We start from the raw sequence: 9,784 nt of genomic DNA, 5'->3' as shown, positions 1-9,784 counted from the left end.
TTATCACTTTGCTCATGCAAAACATTAAAACCTTCTTGTAACATACGAAATAGTTCATTTATTTCACTCCGTATAGTATGATGATCATTTCTGAGTTTCATCATTTCATCTTTTACAACAAAACGTCCTTGGCAATGCCGGCCACCTCAACTTGGTGCCAAGGTCCATTACTTCGTATTCTCGGGGGAATCTAAGAACCAGCGACGTTTTTCTTCTGGAAGACCCGTTGGCCCTTAGACTACGGCGTTATACAGCACCGGGACCAGCCGCGTCGTGCTGGGGCAAAAATATATCCAAGAAGGTCCTGGGGCACGTTTCAACGTGCTATCAGCAGTATCACCCGCACCAGGTTGCTGCTCAGTGGTGGTGATGTAGAGGAAAATCCCGGCCCTTCACTGCGAAGAATGCAGTGGAACTCAGCTGGGCTTATCCAGGCCTAGAGGCTTGCTCTCCACAAAAACCCTTTTTGAGGAGAATGTGACATTCTGCCTTCTAAGCGAGAGGAAACTATCTTGTGCGGAAGTGTCGAGTTTCACAATCGCTGGTTACCAACATCATGGGGAAGTGTCCCACCCCTCTAAAGGAGGCGGCGTTTCGATTCTTGTGCGTGAAGATCTGCCAGTAGAAGTAGGACTCACCGTAGTTGCAAGCATTGAGCATGCTCATGCAACGATCCACATGTCAGAAGGTCTGGCGCTAACAGTGACGTCATTATATTCTTCCATCTGGGGAGAGATCATACACAACTTCGCAACTTGACACGCTTTTGACGACAAGCGGACCTCACCTCATTGGTGCAGATGCTAATGCGCATGCAATGGCATGGGATTGCGCGATCCCCCCTGATACCCTTGGCGATGTGCTAGTACAATGGTGCTTAGATAATGATTACGTTATATTCACAACGCTAGAGAATGCACTCGCCACACCACACGCCATGGCCCGTCCGCGCCAGATGTGACAATATCCCGAGAATGCCGTCTAGAGTCATGGACGGCATCCTTCTCCCCGGACAGCGACCATTACATCATCCTCTTCGACGTAGCAGTAGGAGATGGTGATGACGAACCACTGCGGTTCCCTCGCCCTCGCGCCCCAATCCATTTATGCATGGAAGAAAGCGAAATGGTCTCGCATTAGACAAATGTCAAACGCACAGTGCAACAAACGCATTAAAGAGAAAATGAGCGTTCACAAGAGAGAACGACTGCTGACCTCCACCATCCGTATCGCAACAGCTGCGGGTGTTCCAAGCGGGGGTCGAGATACTGCCCCTTTTTGGGCTCCAGAATTAGAGGAAATCGAAGAGAAGATTTACAGCTGCAAACTCTCTGTCTCTCGAGACAGACTAGTAGCTCGTAGAAGAGAAATGCTAAAACAAACATCCCATAAGAGATGGAAAACCCTCTGTAATAACATGGCCGTGGCAGACGGCTGCTGTGGGAACATTTTGAAGAGGATCTACGCCCCATGCCCCCTCAGCACCCCGGCGATAAAGATTAACAACACGGCACTCACATAAAATCAGAAAGCCAAGCACTTTATCCCTTTATGTTCACGACGAGCTAAACGTCACCCACATTCCTACCCTCCACCGCCCATTCCAGTTACCGATACAGACTTCATCCCCATTACAACAGCAGAACTGGAAAGGGCAGAGCGTCTCCTTCCTAAAGGAACGGCCGTAGGACCAGATGGTGTCTACGGCGAGGCACTCCAACACTTTGGACCTCGTGCCAAAGCAGAGACTCTTGCCCTCTCTTCAACGAGAGCCTCCGAACTGGTATAGTTGCACTCTCTTGGAAAGTAGGCATCATTGTACCACTCCTTAAGCCCAGAAAGAAAGCCGCAGATCTAGATTCGTTCAGACCAGTTACACTCACTAGTTGTCTGTCCAAATTAATGGAGCGGATCATTGCGGCCCGAATTCAAGATGTCATTGAAACCAAACTAACCCCACAACAATCTGGATTTAGATCTGGTCACTCTACATTGGATCAACTATTACACCTACGCGCAGCCCTCACAAGACCCACCCTTGATTCGCGTACAGGAGCAGTATTCGTCGACTACGCCAACGCTTTCGATACTGTAGACCATGATCGGATAGTTAGTGCGATGCGAGAGATGGATATCCCACCGCACATCATTCGATGGCCAGCATCTTTCCTGAAAGGACGTCAAGCCTAAGTACGAGTAAACAGTAAATCCTCTCCTTTAATGCTTTTCCACCGCGGCGTGCCACAAGGAACAGTCCTCGGACCACCTGCGTTCATTATAGTAATGAACACACTAAGCAAACGATTATTCCAAGTTCCCTTATTATTTCATGGTTTTTTCGCCGATGATCTCACGCTAGCAGTACGACACATCAGCAGAGACATCATCAACAGTACACTGCAACAAGGACTAAACGTAGTGGATGAATGGTCCAGAAAATATTTTATGGACATTAATGTGGACAAGACAAAATACACCCTTTTGGATAATCAGACCCGAATCCCCTTTCTTCGAACTACGCGGTATCACCGTAGGTACGAAGAAGGCACCTAAACTCTTAGGCATCACCTTCCAAAACCACCGAGGCATGTCTACCCATATGGTTCAAACAAGGCAATCGCATGAATTTTAGGTTACTACAACTTGCAGCAATATCCTCCACCACATGGGGACCGAAGCGTGACGTCCTCCGAGCCTTCTACCGGACACTAGTTCAAGCCCAGACGCTCTACGGCTTTGAGATCTGGTATTGGGATGCGGCTCCCACTTCACGCAAAGTCCTTGATGCAGGTCAAAATAAAGCTTGCCGAACCATAGCAGGTATCCCATATGGGTGTCGCTCCGCAGACGCATTACGTGAAGCCCGTCTTCTCCCATTAGAGATGACGGCCATGATTCGGAGCCTCAAATATTTAATGCGATGCCAAACACGAGGTGGATCCCTCAAAGAAAGCGCAGAACAAGTCTATCACGAAACCCATCCAGTACGAGAATTCTATGAACGCATCATGAAAATCTATCCAACACTTGTTATAGAGCCACGCGAGCCCCCTTTACTGACACCAACTCTACGGTTTGGTAAACGCGCTCGCTTCTTCACATCGCTGGAAAATGTATCAGCTGATGACCCTGAAGAACAGAAAAGAGAAGCATCCGAGCGTTGGATAGCCCGTCACTTCCGCCGTAAAGGCACAGATCTGCCGCCGCGTACCCATTATGAAATCTGGACTGATGGCTCCGTATTTCTCGGAGTAAAATCTTGAGCAGCAGCAATGGTATACAAAGATGGTGAACTGCTATGCACCACACATAGAGGCGCTGGCCCCCTAGCCTGCAGCTACACAGCTGAATCCGTAGCGCTATACGAAGGTTTACGGAGACTACTTAAAATAATCCCCGCAAATAACCCAACGCCCTGCAGGGTCTTCATTTTCACGGATTCACTGTCTCTTCTCACGGCGCTAGAAACAGGTCCACTGACCGTAAAAGACCCAATACTACGGCTCCTGTGGAACCTCATACTTCAAGTGCAACGTCGCAAAGCCCGCATACGACTACAATTTATCTTTGGCCACTGCGGTGTAGTAAAAAATGAAAAAAGCGACACAGAAGCTAAAAAAGCTGCAGAACTACCACAAAGAACAGATACTTGGATCACAGATATAATAGCCTACGCTAAACGAATCCTTAAGGGAGAGGATACACCCCCTCCCTCCCATAGATCAAAAATCACTGGATCCTGGGACCCCACCAAAGATAATCCGGAACTCACTAGAGAAGAAGAAACAGCCTTAGCACGTTTTCACACAGGTGCTTCGCATCGCTATGGCTGGTTGCTGCGAAAGATAAAAACCCATATTCCCTCTGGTTGTCGATGGTGTAATCCCAACAAATCAATATGCCAGCACCCGTTATTCCACCTAGCCAGAAAAGACCGCTCTATGCCCTGAACAAAGCGACAGAACCTTCCACCTGCACTGAATGTGGGGCACAATACTCATGCAGGAACGGCGCAGTAGTACATATGATCAACAAACATGGGTTCAAGAGAGCCGGCGCGCTCTGGAAGATTAAATTCCCCCATGAGCCACCTCCGCCGGACATCCCGCCAGAACCTCCGCCACCTTCACAACCCCCACCTCAGGAAACAACGCTACCCCGTTCCACTTTACCCAAAGCAAAACTCCATCCGTTTGCCCACGGTATGTGTAAACGAACATTTCCGCTCCAAAATGGATTAACACGCCACCTCAGATACATGCGCAATGTCACATGCCCTGTCCCAGAGAAAAAACGCCCGCGAGCCAACGAACCGATTCCAGAGGAATCAGCATTTCCCTGTGAGAAATGTTATATGGTAGCGCGCTCTAAAACGGGCCTTAAATCCCATATTAGAGCAAAACATCCTGAGAACCCCACAAAAAGGATGCACCCAAAGTTCAACTCATCCCGCAACCTGCTCCGCTACGCTGTGAATTTTGTCTACGTGACTTCGCCAACATTGGTGGTCTCGCATGCCACAAAGAGTTTAAATACCCACCTGGAACTCCAATTCTGCCAGCAACAATACAAGTAACGTTTCCGCGCAATAAGAAACGCCAGCGAGATACGTCGACACCGGAGTGTGAGGACAGAGAAAAAGTCCAATGCGGAGTATGCCAGAAGTTCTACGCCCACCCAGCCTCCCTCTTCTTCCACTGTAGATAATTCCATTATAGAGAGGGTATGCCAACAAAAAACAAATTCCACCACTGCACGATACAAGACAACGAAAACAAGAGACCTTCCGGCATTACTCTGTCCCTCATGTGGTCGTCAATGTGTATGAGTAAGTCAGGCATAACTCTACACCGAGTGTCACGTCACGGGTATCAACCTACTCGCGCGCACACCAGCCAACGTGACGAATGCGAAGAAACAGCTCTTCATCTCTTGAGTTGCCCCGCTCTTCATCCACTGCGAGTTCAATTTACGATAGTTGATGTACCCCTGAAGAAACTATGTTTTTCTAAGCGGTTGGCAAAATTCTTTATTTCGGTGGAGCGGAACTACGCCATGCCACAGTCTTCACAACCAAGAAACCCCACGCAGCCTACCTCCCCACCTCTATAAAATCAGCGACGAGCTCGAATATGGAAACCTTGATAGAAGAGTAAGCTCAAGGTGTATGTCACCGACCAAAAAGAAGCAACGAAATAAATAGGAGTTCATTGAGGCAATATATAACAAAAACCCCAAAAATAACAAAAGGAGACTGGAGGACGGGTTCTGGGTAAGAAAAGTGAGAGTAGAGAGATCTGGTGGGGTTTACTCGATCGGATTTCTCGCAGACTGGTTCTCTCGTATGGGAACGGGCTACAACAAAAATCATATTACAAGAGCTTGAGGATCCTATAAAATGAAGGGATCTTCTTCTTCAGAGCCACTCGAAAGTCGGTAATTAGGTGCTCTACGGTGTACGGTTGATAGCCGTACCATTGGAGTAATATCCATAAAGCCACGAAGAACAAAAAGAAAAACCGTGGTGGTGTGGTGTGTGGTTTCATTTTTGGGTTACGATGGAAAGGGATATGTTTGATCGTACCCTCCTAATTCACATCATGGAGTGAAGTATGTGTGTGTTTGGGTGGGTGTTTTTTTTGCTGATGATGCTGTGGGAGAAGAGGGGGCGAATTGGCATTCTGAGGAAAAAATAAAATAATAATAGTAATAGGGATAAATAAAGAGGCAATATGTGTGTGTGAGAGTAATTGTGTGTTGCCTCTGTTTGTAAAGAGTGGCATGGTGTTCCAATGATGTATGCAGTCATTTTTGTTATGGTTGTGGGTGAGTGGGTTTTAGATTCCAATTGTGGTGTTGGTATAAATATTATGGTGATGCATTGGTTTCTTTTCTTTTCTGTTTGGAGGTGTGTTGATTATTGTACAGTCTCTTTGTTTTGCTGATGATTTGTGGTATTGTTGTTGTATGTTGCCAGGTGTACACTGTGTTTTTGGTGTTCGGACTGCCTGGTAATGGTTTTATTATAGTGAGAATACAGACACACTTTGTGTGTATGAATACCGGGTGGGATATTGGAGTGTGTTGTAGAGACGTTTATTTAATATTGTTTTGATACGATTTGTTTTCCACTTCTTCTAGGTTCAAGGTGTTGTTTCAATATCTGTGTAACTCTGGGTGTGTTTTATTGTGTGAGTGGTTTACTGTGTTCCCTCGTTGGGGGATGTGTTTGATTGCTGTTGTGATGTGTATTCTCTCTCTCTCTCTCTCTTTCTCTCGTTGTTGCTGTGTACTGTCTGCCTTATGTGTTATATGTGCGTCTACTTTTCTCCTTCTTTTCTCCTTTCCCTCTTCTTCTTCCTTGTTACCATAGATCCAAGCAACTCACAGGGATAATCATGACAACGATGTTCGTCCAACTGCGCCGTGTGGTGTACCTGTTGGTACTTCTTCAGTGTTGTGCGTGTGTGGCCCGAGCGGAAGGCGCCCAGCCGAGCGCTGGTTGTCCTGAAAAAATCAAGGAAAGTCTCACCGAGGCCAAACAGGATATAGATAAGGTGTTGAAGGGACCAAAGGTTGAAGGTTTTAAGTCGCCGGAGACTGTGTTGGAGGAAGGCAAGGATCTGTTGAGTTTATGGAAGAGGGAAGCGGAGGCGTGTGAGAAGGGTAGCATCGTCACCAGAAACGCACTGGAAAAAACCGAAGCCATCCTGAAGGGTTTGAGGGGAGATGTAACGGAAGGGAGTGTACCTGGAGTTAAAAAGTTGGAATGCAATGGCGCTGAGGTGCAGGGGTTCATGAAGGGTTACGCTCAGATGATGAAGGAGTACAATGATGCAATATCGATTTCGCGAAATCTGACGGCTAGAGTGGAGGCAACGCGACACTTAAGTAAGACGTATTACGAGAACCTCCTTAACGTGCATGGACGGTATAAACAAGGTTTCGACTGGTATAACGACACAATCCAACATGAGAAAAACAGGGGTTGTTTGACGGACAAGGAGAGGAAAAAGGAATTTGATGAGATCAGTGCACAATACAATAAATTTGAAACCGTAAGGTTGGGTCTCTTAAATTTAACTGGTAAGTCCAAGGCCTGCGAAATAAACACCACGGTGTTTCCAGGCGAAAAAATAGGCGAAATGTTAGAAGGTATAAAAGGGATTTGCCCAGATGTCGCTGTGAAGAAGGCGGATGCGGAGACTAAGCCCCCCGAAATAAACGCAACGGAATACGTCGATGCCAGTAGGATTGTAGTAAATGAAAGCAAAAGGAATGCGACGGTCGGCGATAGGAAACGTGTAAAACCATCTGTGCTCGAGGAATTTAAGGGTAAGATGAAAGCGGAGAGACCGATACGGATTGCGGCGGAAGAGAAAGCCAAGAAGGAGGCAGTGGAAAGGGCTGAAGCGGCAAGGAGAGCCGAGGAGGAGAGGAGAAGGATTGAAGAAGAGAATACGAGAAGGGCCAGGGAAGAGGAGGACACGAGGAGGAAAAGGGACGAAGAGGAGAAGGCGAAACAGGCTATGGCACAAAAGGCCAAGGAAGAGGAGGCGAAACGCGTTTCGGCAGAAAAGGCGAAACAGGCAGCAGAGAAAGCTAGGGAGGAAGAGGCGAAACGTGCGGCGGAGAAGGCCAAGAAGAAGAAAGATGACAGCAGCAGTCCTGCAATGCTACACGGGTCCTTATTGTTGCTTCTGTTATGTGTGATGGGCTGCACTCTTGTTTGCTAGACGGTGTTGCCATGATACAGTTGCACAGTTAACCTTTGTTTTAGTGGATATGAATGCATTGTAAGGGAGACTGTTCTTTTCGGTTGGATATCAGACCTTCTTTATACTCTTCCAGCAAGATAAATCTCTTGTTTGCATTTTTTACTGAACAGATCTATTGGACTCCCTATGGCACTCAACACATGACAAACCATCATTTTGTGAGGGGAGTGTCCTCTTTGTTTGTTCGCATTATTATCTGGGCTCTGCTTTGCCGCCATTGACTGTGCTCGCCTAGTGAAGTGTGTGTGTGTTCCGTGATATTAATGACTCTATTGCTTTTACCCATGGGAATGGTATACAATCCCAATGTGTTGTAATTGCTGTGACTGAAATGTGAAGAATGGCAGGAGGCTCAAGACACACAAACACGCACACTACCAACCTTCCTTCTCTTTGTGTGTGTGGACTGTCATCATGTGTTCATCATTCCCACTGCTCGCCCTGTACGAAAGACACACACACCTACTGCAGGGAATTGTGTTCTTGCCTCCTGAAGATATTCACATGGTGATCATGGCTTTCTTTTTGTTTTGTTTTCATTTTATTGTTTTATCCTTTGTGTGTGTTTCATTATAATTCCATTGCACATTATGTGCAGCTGTGTGTTTCTCTTTTGCGATTCCAATACACCTTGTGTATCTTGTGTGTTCATTTTTATGGAATGATTCTTTTTTTCATTATATACAAACTGTTGCAGGGACATCAAGAATAAAGAAATGGGCACAGCATGTTCAGTACACAATGGTTTTCCGTTGTTAACCTTGGTGTGGATTGAACTGTGTCCAGGCATCGCAGCCACAGTAAGTAATGAATTTCCTTTTTTCCTTTTACATCTTTGCTCTATTATTGTGTCTGCTTCATGCAGTCACTCTTTTTTTTACATTTTTATTTTGGTATAAGGATTGGTGGGTTGTAGGTGTTTGAGTGTGCCCCTCTGTTGTGTATTCCTTTGTGTGTTTGGGTTGCTACTCACACCGCCCACGTAATGAAAACACATTTCTTTGTTCTCACCTTCTCTCTCGGTGTTGTCACTCACGGCATTGCCACGAACATAATTCTGCTCTTGTGGTGTGTGTTGTTTGTTGTGCGGCTTGCTTGAGTGACTGCATCCTGCGGGGAAGATGGACTGAGACTGTTCCGCTTCGGCTCCACGTAATGGGTCTGTTTTTTTTTTTGTTTTTTTCTTTTTTGGGGTTGAGTTGATGTGCTGGTGTGGGTGAATGTGTTTCTCTGATGGGAGTGTCAGCTGTGATTATTGTGTATTGTGGGTGCTTTGTGTACTGTTGGTACCCTGTTGTTTTTCTTTTCTTGTGCTTTTCTTTTCCTCTCTGTAGGTGTGTGACTTGGTGTACATTTTAGGGAATGCCGCGGTGCCTCTCTGATATGAGCATGTGGGACTGTCATTGTGTGTGTGTGTGCACTGTGAGTGGGAAGGACACTGTTGTGTTGCTGGATCACTCCACTGCGGCCTCTGTGGGGTGCTCTGAATGGCGGCGTGGTGGTATCCATCGACATGTTTGTGAGTGACTGGAGTGGAGGTGTGTGGCTCCTTTACGCTGGTCCATTGCCCTGGGGTGTGATTGGGTTCGCACATGAATGGAGTAATGAGATTCCCTCTGTCCCGAGTTACTATCTAGCGAAACGACAGTCAAGGGAACGGACTTGAAGGGCTAAGCGGGGAAAGGGAAGACCCTGTTGAGTTTGACTCCGGTCTGGCTCTGTGCGGCGACATCTGAGGTGTAGTATAGGTGGAAGCGCAAGCACAAATGAAATACCACCACTCGGAACGTTGCTTCACTTATCGAATGAAGAGGCCAATGGGTTTCGCGTAGTCTGTGGGCTATGCACCGTCTAGGTTTGGGATTTTATGGCGGCAACCCCGTCTCCACGGGAGGTGGCGCGTGTTCGCAAGGGCATGTGTCCCCGTTTCTCTCCTTTACGGGAGGGCCCGTGGGCACCCAACCGTGCTGACAAACTGAACCAACGGGGTTGCTTCGGCAGCTTCG

The 9,784-nt window shown here is 47.0% G+C and overlaps 8 protein-coding genes across 8 annotated transcripts; 7 read left to right on the top strand and 1 right to left on the bottom strand.

Annotated features, from left to right (window-relative positions):
• Nucleotides 1-1,054: 1,054 nt before the first annotated feature.
• On the top strand, nt 1,055-1,522 carry TM35_000062940 (Tbingi protein; the record flags this gene model as incomplete). The annotated part of the gene is made up of 1 exon (XM_029023331.1): nt 1,055-1,522. One exon carries the CDS (start codon nt 1,055-1,057, stop codon nt 1,520-1,522), a length of 468 nt encoding a protein of 155 aa, XP_028885355.1.
• Nucleotides 1,523-2,220: 698 nt separating this feature from the next.
• TM35_000062930 (uncharacterized protein) lies at nt 2,221-2,553 on the top strand (the record flags this gene model as incomplete). The annotated part of the gene is made up of 1 exon (XM_029023330.1): nt 2,221-2,553. The coding sequence occupies one exon, from the start codon at nt 2,221-2,223 to the stop codon at nt 2,551-2,553; it is 333 nt and encodes a 110-aa protein (XP_028885354.1).
• A 68-nt stretch (nt 2,554-2,621) lies between these two features.
• On the top strand, nt 2,622-3,263 carry TM35_000062920 (Tbingi protein; the record flags this gene model as incomplete). Its single annotated transcript, XM_029023329.1, has 1 exon — nt 2,622-3,263. The coding sequence occupies one exon, from the start codon at nt 2,622-2,624 to the stop codon at nt 3,261-3,263; it is 642 nt and encodes a 213-aa protein (XP_028885353.1).
• A 9-nt stretch (nt 3,264-3,272) lies between these two features.
• Nucleotides 3,273-3,950, top strand: TM35_000062910 (Tbingi protein; the record flags this gene model as incomplete). The annotated part of the gene is made up of 1 exon (XM_029023328.1): nt 3,273-3,950. The coding sequence occupies one exon, from the start codon at nt 3,273-3,275 to the stop codon at nt 3,948-3,950; it is 678 nt and encodes a 225-aa protein (XP_028885352.1).
• Nucleotides 3,951-4,024: 74 nt separating this feature from the next.
• TM35_000062900 (Tbingi protein) lies at nt 4,025-4,576 on the top strand (the record flags this gene model as incomplete). The annotated part of the gene is made up of 1 exon (XM_029023327.1): nt 4,025-4,576. One exon carries the CDS (start codon nt 4,025-4,027, stop codon nt 4,574-4,576), a length of 552 nt encoding a protein of 183 aa, XP_028885351.1.
• A 230-nt stretch (nt 4,577-4,806) lies between these two features.
• On the top strand, nt 4,807-5,112 carry TM35_000062890 (Tbingi protein; the record flags this gene model as incomplete). The annotated part of the gene is made up of 1 exon (XM_029023326.1): nt 4,807-5,112. The coding sequence occupies one exon, from the start codon at nt 4,807-4,809 to the stop codon at nt 5,110-5,112; it is 306 nt and encodes a 101-aa protein (XP_028885350.1).
• A 1,286-nt stretch (nt 5,113-6,398) lies between these two features.
• Nucleotides 6,399-7,736, top strand: TM35_000062880 (uncharacterized protein; the record flags this gene model as incomplete). Its single annotated transcript, XM_029023325.1, has 1 exon — nt 6,399-7,736. The coding sequence occupies one exon, from the start codon at nt 6,399-6,401 to the stop codon at nt 7,734-7,736; it is 1,338 nt and encodes a 445-aa protein (XP_028885349.1).
• Nucleotides 7,737-9,030: 1,294 nt separating this feature from the next.
• On the bottom strand, nt 9,031-9,372 carry TM35_000062870 (uncharacterized protein; the record flags this gene model as incomplete). Its single annotated transcript, XM_029023324.1, has 1 exon — nt 9,031-9,372. The coding sequence occupies one exon, from the start codon at nt 9,370-9,372 to the stop codon at nt 9,031-9,033; it is 342 nt and encodes a 113-aa protein (XP_028885348.1).
• Between the last annotated feature and the right edge of the window lie 412 nt (nt 9,373-9,784).

This window comes from Trypanosoma theileri, assembly GCF_002087225.1.
Source record: "Trypanosoma theileri isolate Edinburgh chromosome Unknown TM35_Tth_6_V1, whole genome shotgun sequence".
Taxonomy (NCBI): domain Eukaryota; phylum Euglenozoa; class Kinetoplastea; order Trypanosomatida; family Trypanosomatidae; genus Trypanosoma; species Trypanosoma theileri.
Note: the sequence above shows the minus strand (reverse complement) of the source record. Positions and strands in the feature narration are given on the sequence as shown.